The 18322-nt window shown below is 33.5% G+C and overlaps 2 protein-coding genes across 2 annotated transcripts; both read left to right on the forward strand.

Moving 5' to 3' along the window:
* The first annotated feature begins 4907 nt into the window (after positions 1–4907).
* Positions 4908–9016, forward strand: LOC121990364 (probable 3-hydroxyisobutyryl-CoA hydrolase 3). Its single transcript, XM_042544504.1, has 14 exons — positions 4908–5000; positions 6384–6464; positions 6845–6913; positions 7050–7113; positions 7226–7305; positions 7391–7474; positions 7542–7626; positions 7717–7802; positions 7894–8015; positions 8104–8164; positions 8289–8387; positions 8514–8615; positions 8706–8747; positions 8862–9016. Exons 1-14 carry the CDS (start codon positions 4962–4964, stop codon positions 9000–9002), a joined length of 1155 nt encoding a protein of 384 aa, XP_042400438.1. The 5' UTR covers positions 4908–4961; the 3' UTR covers positions 9003–9016.
* A 1520-nt stretch (positions 9017–10536) lies between these two features.
* LOC121990365 lies at positions 10537–18110 on the forward strand. Its single transcript, XM_042544505.1, has 5 exons — positions 10537–10744; positions 11211–11282; positions 13041–13106; positions 13262–13324; positions 17505–18110. The coding sequence occupies exons 2-5, from the start codon at positions 11217–11219 to the stop codon at positions 17739–17741; spliced, it is 432 nt and encodes a 143-aa protein (XP_042400439.1). The 5' UTR covers positions 10537–10744; positions 11211–11216; the 3' UTR covers positions 17742–18110.
* Positions 18111–18322: the final 212 nt, after the last annotated feature.

Consider the following 18322-nt stretch of genomic DNA (forward strand, 5'->3'; position numbering starts at 1 on the left):
TAGTATTTGTGACTCATACACAAAAAAATGATACGCACTACTATTATATGATATCCAATAAATATGCAATCAGCAGTCTTTGGTCCTCTCTTAATCCTTTTTAGATCAGGCACCAACACTTTGGTAAGACACCCTCATATTCATAAATATTTATAAGACGGTTGTCTTTCATTCCACAACTTATAAGGGCTCTTATCTATCTTCTTCGAGGACACCTTATTTAAAAGGTAATTAGCTGTTAACACACCTTCCTCCCACATGAACTCTGTAGTCCATAGTTCAATAGAAGAGTATTCATCATCTCCTTTAGAGTTTGATTCTTCCTCTCAGCAACTCTATCTTGTTGAGGAGTATAAAGAGCTATTATTTTGTGTCTAAACCTATGTTCAACACACAACTCAGCGAACGATGATATATATTCACTGTCTCAACCACTTCGAAACACCTTAATCTTCTTATTAAGTTAGTTTTCAACCTCATTCTTATATAGAGTAAATCTCTCTATAACTTCATCCTTACTTTTGAGAAGATACACATAATAATATTCTGTATTATCATCTGCAAAAGTAATGAAGTATTTATTTCCACCACGTGTTGGTGTACCTTTGAGGTCACACACGTCGATGTGAATTAGCCCAACTGGTTCATTGCTTCTCTCAACATGTTGAAAGGATGACCTTATCATTTTTGCTTCAACACAAATCTCACATTTATATTTTGGGTCAAGGTGGAATGTAGGTATGCTTCGCATATTTATTAATGTATGTAACACATTATAGTTAGCATGCCCTAGTATACCATGCCACAAACATGAAGACTCAAGCATATAAGTGGAAAATATTTTATCTTTATTTATCTTTGGTCTAATGGTCATTACATTAAGCTTGAACAATCCATCAGATACATAGCATCTTCCTACAAACATTCCATTCTTTGACAGTACAACTATGTCTGACTCAAAAATAATGTGAAAGTGATGCTTGCTTAACAGTGATCCGAACACTAGATTCTTCTGAATAACTAGAATATACAACACATTATTTAGAGTAAGGTCTTTGCCCGAGGTCATTCAGCACCACTTTTCTTTGGGTCATGATGTCTGAGGTTGCTGAGTTCTCCATGAATAGCTTATCTCCATTGACTTCTTCAAAGTTGTAGAGAAGCTCCTTATTACAGCAGACATGTCTGGTGGCTCCAGTATCGATCCACCATTGCCATGGGTTGAACTGACCAAGTTCAGTTTGGAGACTACAGTGCAGAGGTAGTCCACTTCTGGTCCCTCGTTCAGGCCTCCTGCTTCTTCTTCGGCTTTCTGCATTCCAAAGATTTGTGACCAGCTCGATCACAGTTGAAGCACTTCACAAAGAATTTTTTTAATGCCTCCTCTGGGTCCCATATTGGAAGTCTTTGGTTCTTCTGCATCATGTTTTGACCGTGCTCAACCACGTTGGCTTTCACAATAATTTGAGAGAATAGCTTTCTCTCTGAATTCTTGTTGTTTTCTTTGATACAAAGTCTAACAATGAGTTCTTCCAGCCTAGAGGTAACTTCTCAATAATAGCAGCCACCTGGAAGGTTTCACTCAGAATCATCCCTTCTGAGTGGATCTCGTGCAAGATCATCTGAAGCTTCTGGACTTGGCTTATCACCATCTTGGAGTTAACCATCTTATAGTCCAGGAATCAACCCACGACGAACTTCTGGGCCCCTACATCCTCTGTCTTATACTTCCTATCAGGGACTCCCATAGCTCCTTAGTCGTTCTCTTCATGCTATACACAGAGTGCAGCTAGTCGGCAAGATAGTTGAGGATGTAGTTTTGGCAAAGGAACTCAGAATGAGTCCATGCCTCCGTTGTTGATGGTCTGCACATCAGCATCCTCAGCACGCTTGGGAGGGTCCTCGGTCAAGAATTGAGCTAGATTGAGCATGGTCAAGTAGAAGAGCATCTTCTGCTGTCACCTCTTGAAGTTCACTCTAGTGAACTTTTCTGGCCTTTCCCCATGGTTGATTAGCACAGTTCTAATCAGGGCGGAAGGAGCCTTAAGGTGTTGAGTTTGTTGCACATCAATACTTTGTTCTGTGGTCATCTCAATAGAACTCGAGTTTGTTTCAAGATTGTTGGATAATCTGTTGCCGGAGATATTGGGAAAATTATAGAATTGAAATTATACAAAATCAATTCTAACATATCTATTAAGATAACTTGAGCGAATAATCTCATGCTGCTAGCTTGGGTTAGTTCTGCCAAGCTTCCCGTGATCTGAGTTGTGGAGTTGATGCGATGCGTAACAGAATCAAGAGTCGATCGTCGAATCAGAAAGAGAATTCAATGACTAAGATATCGAGGCATGCGCTTAATACAATTTCCTTAAAACAGATTTGTCCCACCTCCGGTTGTACTTCAAGGTTCTCTCGGGTCATCTGTTTCCCAGGATGCAACGGCAAAATCATGTACGCAACCAAGCACTAGTTGTTTGTGGAGAACTGAGAATGCACTCGAGTGCTATCACGAGTAGTTCAGCCGAACAAATGCACAACTGAGAGAAAAGAATCGGGGAACGAAGGTGGATTAACTCTTTTACTTTCGCTTTTGTTCTCACTCTATCTTTGCTCAAGATCCAGCCTTCTTATATATGAGCTCTCACCTTGCCTGCAATGAATAACCAAATTATGGTCATTTATGTTGGGTTTAATGTCACCATTAATGTCGAGACGTTACAAAATCATCATTAATTTTATATTAATATTTTCGTTACACTCTTGAGCAGGTAGCAAAAAGAAATTCAAGTGGTAAAATATTAGTTGTTCATTTACTTGGGCAAATCTTGGCTCGATCGATCCGACATTCAACGTTCGAATGTCATGCTCGCACACGAGTCAACCTTGATTCAATACAATATGGGCCCTGGATTTACACCCACCCTTCCACACTCACATGTGAGAGAGTCTCTCCCTATGCATATATTTACAATATCAATATATGTATCATAATTTAAACTAACAATAAATCCAAAAAAAACTTCTAATTCGAGAATAAACAACGTAACCCATATACAATAAAATCTAGCTCTTCATCTCTACCTTTTATTCCATTTACATTTCCAACAGAAATCAGCTTGCTCCCATAAATTCATAATTTTTAACATATAAAATTGGGAACCATCGCATTAAAGTAATGAATAAAAAAATTACAATTTCGCACATTTTGATCACAAGTTAATTTGCAAAACTAATTTGCGTCCATTCTATAATAGTACACTAAAATAAAATTTCAAGTCACGTCTTTTTTTAATAATTCAAGTATCTAAACTTCAATTAATCATAGAGATAGTTGGCACATGTTTCTTGTGACCCGTAACTTCAAGGTTATTATCATTTTTGGATCCACATACCCTTTAAAAAAAAACCCAATCACTTCCAAATGTACCATAAAAATTGACATTGTAACAACTTGTAACATACACTAAGACTATCTCCTGTCCAAAATAAACAAATCATTTCCAAATGTATCATGAAAATTGGCATTGTAACAACTTGTAACATAGGTCTATGACACTAAGACTATCATAAAAATTGGCATTGTAAAATTTTATATTAACTATCATTATTAATATGATATTTTACTGCATAAGGAAATTTCAATATTATCCATTTTATGTATTTAATTTTCATAATTCCAAAAACACATATTAAACTGTCCTTATACCCCTTCCTTACGAAATAATTACTTGGGTTTGTGTGTGTGCATCTTTATATTTTTGCTCTACTAGTTCAAAATTTCACCGCTTTCCATTTATGCTATTGAATTAAGCTTTAAGGGCATAGATACATTAAAAAAATTTATAGGAGTACATTAATTTTAATTTAAAATGATTTAGAGTTCCTTAAGTCACTAACTGTTTTTATACATAAGTAAAAGGTTTTATAAATGATCATTTCTAGGTGGAATTATTGGGTCCGGTATCTCCCGGAGAACGCAAACTGATATGGATCGTCGGCTAGTGTTCGATACTATCTCTGTAAACGATATTGCTCCGCTACGGTGCGCTAACGGATAGCAGTAATTCGTTCCCAAGATACAACGACGAACGTCTCGGAATCGTAGCACTCCGAATTCCGAGACCAGCGAACCTTCTCGTAGGCTTTTTGGACTCTTTATGCACAAGATGAGATGAATGCTCAAGAGAGAATAGAATAGATGAATTCGATGATTCGAATGAATTTTCCTGCACTGCAATGTCATCTGGAGCATAAATTTAAGCTCCTCAATGTTCCTCACAACGATGCATACGTGCAAAGTGCCGGGCTCACAGGTGCTCCCTGAGAAGAGAGCACCTGGTCTTTTTCTGAGTTAACTCTATTAACATAGCATCATTAATAAGCAAAGAATGCACATCGAAAATTTCCGATGTGGGACTATTCTCCCATACATTTCCTTATATATCATTAATGAGTAATTAATGTTTATTTGGGCCGACTTTAAACAATTAATTTCTCATTCACTTTTAATCGGTTTTGAGCAAATTAATAGTCTAAATCTATCTACGCGAAACGTAGATTTCAATTTTGAAGTCAATTATGACTTCTATCTATTGATGACATTCCGATTTTTTCATAAAACCGATATTAGTCCATTAAGGCTCCAATATCCATTAGGAATAAGAATGACATTTTTTTCCTTCTAAATCAACACTGAGAGGAGCACGTTTGAATGCAAATTTACAAGTTTCTTACTTTATTGATTGCTTATTCTCCGCATCTTGTCTATCCGACAACCTTCCTCAAGTTTTGTCACATTGAGCACGCATTCATTTCAGAGACACATGTTAAACTTGGCCATGTGCAGTGCTAAACTTGAGGGCCTTTAATTCCCTCTATAAAACGCGATCATCATCACCTTTACTAACACAATATAGACACTGCACGACCTTTTTACCCGTTTGCTTTGTTGAGTAGACATGGCTCTAAATAGGATTTCAAATTACGAGGATGATCAGGTATATATATTGTTATCTGCAACTTCATTTCTTTTTTCTTGTTTTGGCCCTCAATTAGCAGCTTGAATGAGTGTTAAGCATATAATTTTAGATTGCAAGGAGCTAGGAGAACCACTGTATGTTACAACTGTTCTAATACTGCATAAGTTAGATGAGATATACTGCTGGACATGTCTCCACAAACTAAACTAAATTTGTTTGTTTTTTTCTCCTTTGTTTTTTAGTAGATATGGCTACAAATAAACCTTCAAATTACTAGGATGATCAGGTATATATATATTGTTATCTGCAACTTCATTTCTTTTTGCTTGTTTTGCCACTCAATTAGCTGCTAGCTAGGATGACTGTTAAGCCTGTATTTTTAGATTGGTAGGAGTTAGGAGCATGGTTTATCAGACCGGACGTGTGGAGTCAAATTTCCAATAGATAACGTTCTAGACAGCTCAGGACTTTATTTTAATTTATTTTTTCAAATAAAATAATATAAATTTATATAATAAAAAATAAATATTGTGACGAATAAGTTCTACCTAACTTTGCAAATTAAATGCAATATAAAGTGATTGTCCTTTACGTCTATTTAACTTTGCAAATCTGAATAATTAGATTCTTGTCCCATTGGCATGGCATAGCGGTTAAGGCGGTGTCATAGTTTGATCTTCTACTGAGACATGTGTTGGTGCTAAATTTAGTGGAAAAACATAGGCTGGGCGGCAGTGGGCTGAAATATCCATGGGTGGAAAAAGCATACAAGTTTGTCTTCGTTAGCGAAGTATCGATTCGGTATTGGACGGTCTTATAAGGATGACAAGACCATGAGGGTCCACTGTCAACGACTTTCTGCAGTGCTTCTGTAATTTACTTTGAGGATTGATGGGAAACTACCATGGATTGAATTTATCTTTTTCAGAATTAGTTGGATCGTAAGAACCGGACACCTGGGTTATCAATAAATAATAATAATAATAATAATAATAATAATATAACTAGATTCTTATCCTCAGGTAAAATATGGTGGTAAGAAGCTAAGGGCATGCTCTCATGCAACGCAGCTTGAGCCTCTTGCAAGATGTATCATATTGTGTTATTTGAACCACTAGTGACTTTGGACCACCCATATGTACTTTCCGGATTTCTCATGGTAATCGATATAAAATTTTCGTTGGTTCGAGCTAATCACCTCCGATTACTAGACACAAAAAGTTAGATACGTGTATTATAAAAAAAAATCACAGATATTATATCTATTGAAATCAATAGCTTATTACATATACAAGGATAAAGACAATTAGCAATAAATTAAAGGATTAATTCCCTTGATTATTATTGAATATTTTTAGATTTATTTGAAATTTCTAACCTTTTGTTTCTACTTTTTGCAAGGTTTTGGTGGAAGGAAACTCTCATATAAAGACAATGATACTAAATAGGCCTCTAAAATTCAACGCCCTCAACTATCGAATGGTTCGTTAATCCTTAGTCTCAATTATACCAAGCATTTAAAAAATATTATTTTTGATAAATTACATGCCATTATTAATGCTTTAAAATTAAGCCAAACAAATGAATTAAAAGTTTGATTTCTTTATCTCCGTCCAATTTAAAACATTTAGAAGCATTCCATTTATAAGTTGCCCAAGAGTTAGTACCTATAGTTTATAGAACTCCAAATACCGTTACATAAATATAAAACCATTTTAAAGATAAATTTACTTATTCACTCTTACATTTACTAGTGGTAATAAATATTCCACTGTTATTATATTTTTCTTTTTTGCTTTTAATTTTCGATTCATGTTGAATTAGGTTTCTGATTTCTATTAAAAACAAATCTTGTTTTCAAGGTTTTGCAATTGTCGAAGGAGTTCCAGAAGTTGGAAAATGATCCTGCTGTTGGGTTGGTAATTGTAAAGGTACATACATATTACATGCAATCAATTGCCTTGCATAAACTTTCAACTTCTTTTATGAAGAAAATATTATTATTCTCCGGATCAAATTCAATATTTATAAGTGTCTCATTAACGAATATTTCATCATGGATTGAAGGCAAATGGAAAAGTATTTTGTGTGGGAGGAGATGTTATTGAATGCTATCGTTGCTCGCTCACAGGTATTATTCAAAACGGTTATATTAATTATCTGGAAGCTTTTGTGATACTGTATTATTCATTTTTATCTGAAATTTGATACGAGCAACTAATTGTTAACCTAAATATGAGAAGGTGAGTGGGCACTGGCAGCTAAAATTTATCAAAAGCAACTCACCTTGGACTACCTAGTGGCAACATACATTAAGCCCGTGGTCAGTTCTAACAATAGAATTACTGAAACAATATTTTTCAAATATGTTTTGTAACATTTCGAGTTAAACACATTTCTACTTGAAGGTTTTCCTGATCAATGGGGCAGCGATGGGAGGTGGTGCTGGACTTTCTATGAACGCAAGCTACCGAGTTGTTACCGAAAATACGGTATGATCAATTGGCCATTTATGCTAACATTTGTAGTTTTGAACATGTGCTTTGTATTTGCTTTTAGGTCTTTGCAATGCCAGAAGCAGCTATAGGACATTATCCGGATGTTGGAGCATCTTATTTTCTTTCTAAGCTTCCTGGCTTCTTAGGTTACTATTTAGTTAACAACTCTATGATTACATATGTGATTATATTGAAAATATATGATGATCTTTAAACTTTGTGATTGTTCATTTTAGGGGAATATCTTGGCCTTACTGGTGCAAGACTGAATGGTGCTGAGATGGTAGCATGTGGACTTGCCACTCACTTTGTTCCTTCAAAAGTATTGTTTCTTGTTTTACCAAAATAGATTTATTTATTTTTCCTTTAACAACATCATTGTTCTTACACTATTATTTCTGACCAATAAGTAGAATTTACTTTTGTTGGAGAAATCATTGCATGAGGTGGATGTTGCTGAACCAAATACAATCCAGGGAATTATTAGCAAATATACTCAGCAAGTGCCATTGAAAGAACACAGTGTTCTTCATAGGTGAGCCATACATCACTACATGCACATTTTCTCTTTCCCACAAATATATATATATACTCAGCATCTTTCTATTCATATCATTTTGTAGGCTTAACCTCATCGACCACTTTTTCTCAAAACAAACAGTTGAACAAATCTTATCTTCTTTGGTAAGAATACAACACAACACATGTATTTATTTATGCATGTATATGTTTGTATATATACCTTGTTAATTGAGTCATAATTTAAATAAAGATATGTATTCATTACTTCCTATTTATGATTGCTTAGGAACATGAGAATGCAACTTTGAAACAAGAGTGGATTACTAAGTCAATAAGATCAATGAAGGCAGCATCACCAATAAATCTTAAGATCTTCCTTATGTCGGTAAATTATCTATATCTTTCTTTTCTTTTCTTTTAAGAGTTTATTTACTTGGATAGAGAGAAAAGGACAAGTGATATAAAAGATACATATAAATATGTAATTAGATATCTCTTATCTTATTCATAGATTAGGAAAGGTCGATTTGAACCACTAGAAGACTGCCTAACTCGAGAAAGTAGAATATCTAGTCATATTCTTCGACGAACAGTGTCGAACGACTTCCTTGCGGTATTCACTAATTTACCTTTATTTGGATAGAGTTTATTTCTTTTTTCTCATTTTTGAAAAAAGTGCTGATATATATATTGTTGAATGTAGGGTGTTAGGGCAACACTATTGGAGAAAAATTACAAACCAGAGGTGATATATCTACATGCACAAGTTGTACCAAAATTCTTCTAAATAACCTTTCACATATATTTTTGTTTTTTTTCATATTAATTTCTTTCTTCATTTTGTTATCATACTTGGTAGTGGGAGCCTTCGAAATTGGAACTGGTTAGCAATGATATGGTGGAGACATATCTGACAAAGATACCTGAGATTGAAGGCTGGAAAGAACTCCAACTTCCTACCAGAGACATGCTTGAGAAGGCACTCAGAGCTAAACTCTAGTGTCTCGTTTACTTGAAGAGAAATAAAAGGAGAAATAAGCAAGTAAACGCCAATTAATTTCTATCTTTATTGTGTTATCTTTTGAATAAAATGTGCAATGGTGGACAATATGACTGTTATCTCAAATGTAGACATTCAAATAACTTGACAGAAACATTGTACTCTTTCTCATCGAGACATTCAAAAGGTCCTAAATGAGATAAAAAAAAACACTCGACTAGTGAGAAACGTTGTACTCCTTCCCATATGAACTAAAGTTTGTGAGAAAGGAAGAGAATTTTGAACAGCTAGAACCGGAATTCTTCAGAAGTTGGACGAGCATAATAATCGAAAGACTTAAGGGGGAAAAAATAAAATTTAAAAAAAACAACGATGTAAGTATGAAAAACTAACATACTGTTTGAATCGTAAAATGTGATTACATAAAGTTGGAATGTTCTCGTTCCTAAGAAGATGAAAAGAGTTAATAACATCTTCATACCGTCAAAAGGAAGAATATATCACAATTGCGATCAAGATGACTAACAAATATGAAATATATGTTGTATGTGACTTTGAAAATCTGACCCACTATAAAGTGATTGTCCTCTGTATAGTTTCTCTAACGGCAACAATAATTAGATTCATCCTCTTATATTGTTTTAAAAAGTACCAGGCGGGAGGCCACTCACCGCCTAGCCGTCTAGGCAACTGCCTAAGCGGGTTTTTTTAATATTTTAATTAATTATAAAAATAATTTCATAATTATAATATTTTAATATTTTAACAATATATTGATCCAGGCTTTTAATTTTGAAAGGTAATCTATGCATCATAATATTTGATTTCATTTATATATCTTAAATTCTTGATGATCTCCTATATTAAAAAAAATCTTTCTTCTTTCTTGGCATTATACATAAAAAATAATACATTCATAAGTTGAGTGGAGTTTAAATAAGGGTGTCAATTCGGGTGGGTCGGGTCGGGTTGGGTCGGGTTAAATTTTTTTTTTTTTTTTTATAACCCAACCCGAACCCGACCCGAACCCGAATTCAACCCGAAACTCCTAAACCCGAACCCGAACCCGCCCAACCCGAACCCAACCCGTGTAACCCGAAAATTCGATTCAAAATGACTTTTTGGAGTTATTTTCCCTATAATTCTTCACTTTTATCTCAATATTTCATCATTATCATACTAACTTGATATTAATATACATAAAACATCTTAATTTTCAAAATAAAATTTGATTTAACCCTAAAAAAACCCCACTAAACCCTATATTTGGGTCAACCCGGGTCAACCCGGGTCAACCCGAACCCGACCCGACCCAACCCGAAAATCTTCAACCCGAATACCCTCCAACCCGAACCCGACCCGAACCCGAAAATGTCCAACCCGAACCTGATTTTTTTCGGGTCGATTCGGGTTGGGTCGTCGGGTCGGGTTCATTTTTGACACCCCTAAGTTTAAAGCTGATAAATTATAAAATAATATGTCAATGCAATAGCCAATAAATAATAATATAGCACAACTAAGAAGCAATATCTCATTATCTCCTAAATATCTAGCTTTAAGCAAAAGCTAAAAATCATCTAATTTAAGGAAATTTACGGGATTTATTGCTTCTATATCACCAATAAATGATGCGACAGGAGCGATGGAGGCCAATAGCGAGAGAGGCAGCGATGCGATAGTGAGAGAGGCGGCATTCGACAGGCGATATCCGACGGCGACTGAAATGGGGAAGAATCGAAGAGGTGGAACACTCTTTTTCTCCATCTTTTAATTTTCTCACTTGTTTGAGGTGTTTCTCGCTTGTTTGAGTTTTAAAGCTTCTAATTTTTTTTAAAAAAAAATCAGATTTAAGAAATAAAGTAAAAATGCTCACCGCCTAGGTAGATTTCGAGCTGCTTAGGCGGCGAGAGCATCCTCTAGGCGGCCGATTAATTCGACAACGTTCAGAGACATCTCCATTGTAAAAAGCAGGGCGATAGGCAGCTCCTAGACTGTTCTAAGCTAGTCCTTTTAAATCCTCATATATATATATATATATATATAAAGGAAAAAAGAATTCACAGATATTATATCTATTGAAATCAATAGTTATTACATATAGAAGGATTAGAAAATTAGTAATAAATTAAAGGATTCATTCCCTTGATTATTATTGAATATTTTAGCTTTATTTCAAATTTCTAACATTTGGTTTTTACTTCTTGCAAGGTTTTGATGGCAGGAAACTCTCATGTAAAGACAAGAATACTAAATAGGCTTAATGGCCACAATTATCAAATGGTTTGTTCGTCCTTAATCTTAATTATACATGTCATTTAAATATTTTCGATAAGTTACATGTCATAATTAATTGCACTATTAATGCTTTAATTAAAATTGTCGCTTCCAATAATATCGAAAGGTACCCTCACCTAACGGCAATATATAATTTACAGCTTTTTACTGAACCATGTATTTAAGTTTGTAAAATACTCATTCCACGTAGGGAAGTTTCAAAATGATCAAATCACATACTTATTTTTGATTTTATCCTTATCAATCGACTGGTGTTTTAGAGCAGTCGAATCGATCTGTTTCTATATCGAAACATTCAATTTTTAATCAAATCAGTCGAACTGATTTGCTTTTTTTGTTTTTTTAAATCAAAATCGATTTTAGATCAAATTGGTTGATAGATCAAACGACCTCGAATTGACCCAATATAAAATCGACTAATGGACTAAATGACCTCGTATTGATATAAAACTAGATTCTATGTGTTTGGCTAGTTCTCTTGATTATATCCATACTCTCAAATATCAATTTAACCCAATATATTGAGAGCAATAATTTTTTAAACTTAAAAATATTTAAAAAAATTCAATTCGTGTTCAAAATAGGTTGATGGACCAAATGACCTCGGATTGACATGAAATAAGTTCTTATATGTTCATCTACCTCTCCTGATTATATCCATTTCTCAAACTTTAATTTGATCCAATATATTGAGAGCAATAATTTTTTGAACATATATATATTTGAAAAATTCAATCCGTATTCAAAAAATTATTGTTCTCAATATATTTGGTCAAATTAAAGTTTGAGGCTAGGGATATAATCAGGAGAGGTAGACAAACATATAAGAACTTATTTCATGTCAATCCGAAATCATTTGATCAATTAGCTATTTTTGCCCAAAATCGGCTGATGAATCAAATGACCTCGGATTGACATGAAACATGTTCTTATATGTTTGTCTACCTCTCCTGATTATATCAATGCCCTCAAACTTCAATTTACTCAATATATTGAGAGCAATAATTTTTTAAAGATGAATATATTTGAAAATTTTAATCTGTGTTCAAAAAATTATTGCTCTTAAAATCAATATATTGAGACCAAACTTAATTGATGTTTGAGGCCATGAATATAATCAGGAGAGGTAGACGAACATATAAGAATTTGTTTCATGTAAATCCGAGGTCATTTGATCCATCAGCCAGTTTTGAGCAAAAACGACTGATGTACCAAATATCAAATTGACATTTAAGGGCATAAATATAATCAAGAAAGATAGATGAACACATAGGAACTAGTTTAATATCAATCCGATGTCGTTTGGTCTATCAATTAATTTGATCTAAAATTGACTTTGATTTTAAAAAATAAATCAGTTCTACTGATTTAAAAAATCAGTCAATTGATTTGATTAAAAATTGAAGTCGTTTCGATATGGAACCAAATCGATTCAACTGTTTCAAAACATCAGTCGACTGATAAGGATAAAATTAGAAATAGGTACATGATTCGATATTTTGAAAGTTCCTTATGTGAAATGGGTATTTTACAAACTTAAATACATGATTTAGTAAAAAGCTGTATGATTTAAAGCATTCCATTTACGATGCGATAGTTTCTAGAACTCCAAACACCCTTACATAAATATCAAACCATTGTGATTAATAATCCATTGTTATTTTACTTTTTGCTTTTAATTTGTGATTCATGTTGAATTAAGTTTCTTATTAATTTCTTTTAAAAACAAATCTTGTTTTCAAGGTTTTGCAACTGTCTGAGGAGTTCAAGAAGTTGGAAAATGATCCTGTTGGGTTGGTAATTGTAAAGGTACATGCAATCAATTGCCTTATGTGAACTTTCAACTTCTTTTATGAAAATATTATTATTATTATTATTATTATTATTATTATTATTATTATTATTCAGGCCAAATTCATTATATGTAAGTGTCTAATTTCCTAATATTTCATCATCGATTGAAGGCAAATGGAAAAGTATTTTTTCTGGAGGAGATGTTATTGAATATTATCATTACGCGCTTACAGGTATTATATATTCAACCTGACTATATTTTTCTAGAAGTTTTTGTGATACTGTATTTATTTGAAATTTGATAAGAACAACTAATTGTTAACCTAATTATGAGAAAAGGTGAGTGGGCACTAGCAGCTCAAATTTATCAAAAGCAACTCACCTTGGACTACCTAGTGGCAACATACACTAAGCCCCTGGTAAATTCATATCATATATAACAATAAAATTACTGAGACAAATGTTTTATAACAATAGTCGGCCAAATTTCTACTGGAAGGTTTTTCTGATCAATGGGCCAGTTATGGGAGGTGGTGCTGGACTTTCTATGAACACAAGATACTGAGTCATTACCGAAAATACGGTATGATTAGTTGGGCATTTATGCTAAGATTTGTGGTTCTGAACAGGTGCTTTGTATTTACTTTTAGGTTTTTGCAATGCCAGAAGCAGGCAAGGCCGATCCTACTAGTTTTTTGGTCTGAGTCTAACTTAGAAAACAGGCCCCTATATTAATCATGCTGTTTTATAGTGATTTTTTTTTTGAATTAAATCAACAAATTTAAAGACAATATATAATACAATACAATACAATACCATGTACAATAGTCTAAATATTTCAATCATAACTAAGTAATAATGACAAACTTATTGAAAACTGTCAGTTAAAGACAACTCGCCTTACAGTTTTGGCGGCAAAAATATTAATCAAGTCTGTATAATCAAGTTGTTCAATAATTTCTTTTTCAATTGATAACATAGCTAGCCCATTCAATCTTTCTTGTGACATGGTCGATCGAAGAAAAGTTTTGATAAGCTTCAACTTTGAGAAACTTCTTTCTGCACTTGCTACTGTAACTGGTATTGTCAGCAAGATTTTGTAAGCAACATGAGCATTTGGAAAACAACCATCCATCTTTTTCAAATAATCTAATACATCAATAGCTGATTTCGATTCCTCTGGTAAAGAGCACTTTAAAAATGTTAACTCTGAAAACAAATCATCTCCATTAACGTCAGAACAACCATTATGTGCAAGAGAATTTTCAAGATTCTTGCAAGACCTCAACAAGCTTTCATCATCAGAACATTGTAACCTCTCCACATTGAATAGAAAACCAAATATTTCCTGATATTCTTTAAATTGTGCAAATCGAGACTCAATAGATGAATGAGCTTGATCAACTATAAAGAGAAAGTAGTTAACTCTGAAGGACTCCTCTGCTGACAATGCTATTTCTGTACTAGTACTTTCATCAAATTATTTTTTTCTACGAACAACTCGCTTTTCTCGAAATACTGCTTCAATGCCCATTTCACTTGCCATTTCTTTAGCTTCAACCATTGCCTTATCAAAACCAGATTCTCTATACTCTTTAAGAAATATAATAATTCCTTGCAAGAGTTTGATAGCAGCATCAATATCCATATTTTCGGATTGAAGAAATTTACTCATAGTGTTAATTGCGAAAAACAACTTATACCAAATTACTACACCAAGTAAGAATTCAAACTTCTCAAGTTCATATAATGCCAAGGACTCTGCTTCACTTTTTGTTTTGGGATCTTCAGTATCATTTGTTAAGTCAAGTAAAACATCTCTAATTTGGGCAGTTTGTTCTTTTATAGGTTTCACGCTCTCAACATGGCTTTCCCAGCGTGTTTGTGACAATGGCTTAACTGTCAAACCCTTTACATGATTTTTAAAAATTCTCCATCTCTTCGTAGAAGAGGAGAATAATGTATAAATGCGTTGTATTACTCCAAAAAATGACATAGCTTGAGGACAACAGTTCACCATATCACATAATGCCAAATTAAGGCTATGACAACCACAAGGAGTATAAAAGGCTCTGGGATTTATTTCAAGCAACCTTCTTTGTACACCTTTGTGTTTCCCTTTCATGTTAGATCCGTTGTCATATCCTTGAACTCGTATATCATCAATATCAAGCTCAAGATGGATTAAAGCATCCTTAAGATGCGTAAAAAGTCCAAGCCCAGAAGTGTCATCCACCTCTAAAAATTCTATCCAATATTCTTTCACTTTTATTGAATTTTCTGACTCATCCAAACACCGTATGACAAGAGACATTTGCTCCTTATGACTAATATCTGGAGTACAATCTAAGATGACTGAAAAGTATTTTGCCTTTTTGACTTTTGCAAGTAATTTCTTTCTTACCTCACCTGCCAACATTTCTATCAATTCATTTTGAATTCTGCTACCAAGATATGTAGTATAAGTTTCATGGTCTTTAATACGCCGAAGGTGCTCATTCATTATTGGATCAAACTCAGCAATCATTTCAACCATTTGCAGAAAGAGACCATTGTTTTCAACATAAAGCTTCTCACAACTTCCTCTAAAGGCCAAGTTATTTTTTGCTAGTCTTTGCACAATAGCAATTATCCTATGTAACACATGTTTCCAGTGTTCTTTTTCTTTGTTCAATTGTACTTGTGCTCTTGCATCAATTGTCTGATTCTTTTGCAACCTTCTTTCTAATTCAAGCCAATCAGTCATACACTCCATATGCTCCTTACTCGCTTCATGGGATGTAAGACAACGACTCAAATTATGCCAGTCGTTGTATCCTTCATTAGCTAACTGAGTACCAATCTTGTGCTTTTGCTTTTTAAATAGTTTACAACAAAAGCAAAAAATTTTGTCCAAAGAAATTGAATATAATAGCCATCTTCTATCATTTTCCTCTCCGTTTGACAAAATTCTTTTATAATGCAATACATTAAAATGTCTGTTGGTACTATCTTTTGGAAACAACGTACAAGCATCTCTCTTTGGACCTCTCTCCACTAAAAAGTCTCTAATTTTTTGATCAATATTATCCCACTTTCCTGGATCATCAGAACAAGTCTCTTGACTTAAAGTTTCATGTTGAACTTGCTCATCATCTTTCTCAAAAAAATTAGATTCATCTACAATGAGAGATTCAAGAATCTCTTCATTATTATTGTTAACCATTTCATCCATATTGACAGGTTCAAGCACTTTATCATCATCATTTAATCCCATATCCTCTTCGTTATTCAACAAATTTTCAGCCACATTTTTACTCTCTACAAGATTGGGAGTAAAGTACTTATTGATATCTCCAGCTTGACTTTGAATTAATGATTCTATTCTCAGCTTTCTTTTCTTCTTTTGATATCCAGACATGTACTTGGGAGGCATGGTATATGAATTTGCTTAACAAACAAAGAAAAATATAATTTCAAGTTACAGATAAATGCTCAAGTTTAGTTAAGTTAAGACATATATATTCATATTGATATAAATACACAAATTTCCTATAGCACAAAATTACAATTCACATATTCTACACAATACTAAGCTGGTGGTTATCCAATTCCTAAATCTAAAAATTAATTTCAGAATATTAATTCACTATAAAATTTCTCAATTCTAAAATCTACAAATTAATTTCAGCATCATAATTTAAGCAAGAGGTACAAAGAAAGATTTCATATATTATATATACTAACCTATAAAGTGTAGACAGTAGGTTTTACAATTTTGATGAAGTTCTCTACACTAATTCTGAATTTATGATGAAAAGCTCAAACACTCCAAAGTAGCAAATTAAATAAATTAAAAGCAATTCAAGGAAAAACGAACACAGAAGAATTGTCTTCATCTGACAAGGATCCATACAAACCAACGACCAACCATCAAATTAATGAAAAATCAATAAGAAATAGATGAATATTTACTATTTTACTTCAAAGACCAATAATCAATCCTTCAAGTTAAAAGGAAAATTAAACTACATTAAAAGCAACCTAAATACCTAATAACCTAATCCAACATGAAAATTGTCATCACTTAAATCTAAGCAGCTAGCATATATTTGCGTCATTCTAAAAACTAATCTTGTTGAAATTTCAACCATATAGATCTTTGGTATGCAGTATGTTAGGGCACACGAAGCAAAAACTTTGTACACTTGACAACCTAATAAATAAATCATCAAAATAATTTTTTTGCACATTAATTAATGTGGAGAGATGGAAGAGCACTCACCGTGTGTAGCAGTTGAAAATTCTCAAAATTGGAAGTACGAATGGCAAAGAGAGAATTTACGAGCTTTTTTTTGCAGAACTAAAGGGTTTCAGAAACTCGACAAGTTTTTTTGTAGAACTAAAGGGTTTCGACAACTCGGCTTTTTGCAGAACTCAAAGGTTTTGGTAGAGGAAAATGTTTCGGCAACTCGGCAAGCTTTTTTGCAGTTGCAGAACTCAAAGGTTTTGGCAGAGGAAAAGGTTTCGGCAACTCGGCAAGTTTTTTTGCAGTTGCAGAACTCAAAGGTTTCGGCAGAGGAAAAGGTTTCGGCAACTCGACAAGCTTTTTTGCAGAATTCGGCAGAGGAAAAGACACGGTTTTTTAAAAATAAAACATATAGGTATTAGGTAAATAAGTTAAGTGGATTGTAGAATATGGGCCTATTAAGCTATTAATTTTCATTAACACAAACTCTAAAAAAATGGGCCCTAAAAAATATGAGGTCTGAGTCCATTGACTCTGTAGCCTCATGCAAGGAGCGGCCCTGGAAGCAGGTGTAGGGTATTATCCAGATGTTGGAGCATCTTATTTTCTTTCTAGGCTTCCGGGTTTCTTTGGTTATCACTTAATTGACAACTCTATGGTCACATATACTTTGTGATTATATTGAAAATATATTGTGATTGTTCATTTTAGGGGAATATATTGGCCTTACTGGTGCAAGACTGAATGGTGTTGAGATGGTAGCATGTGGACTTGCCACTCACTTTGTTCCTTCAAAAGTATTCTATATATCTTGTTTTATCAAAAAAGAATATGTAGCTAGAAACTAGTTTTGTTTTTTTTTCTTGAACAAAAATCAGAATCTATTTTGAACATCATTGACCTTACACTATTATTTCTAACCAATGAATAGAATTTAATTTTGTTGGAGAAATCATTATATGAGGTGGATGTTGTTGAACCAAATATAATCCAGGGAATTATT

Source organism: Zingiber officinale, chromosome 6B, assembly GCF_018446385.1.
Source record: "Zingiber officinale cultivar Zhangliang chromosome 6B, Zo_v1.1, whole genome shotgun sequence".
NCBI classification, from domain to species: domain Eukaryota; kingdom Viridiplantae; phylum Streptophyta; class Magnoliopsida; order Zingiberales; family Zingiberaceae; genus Zingiber; species Zingiber officinale.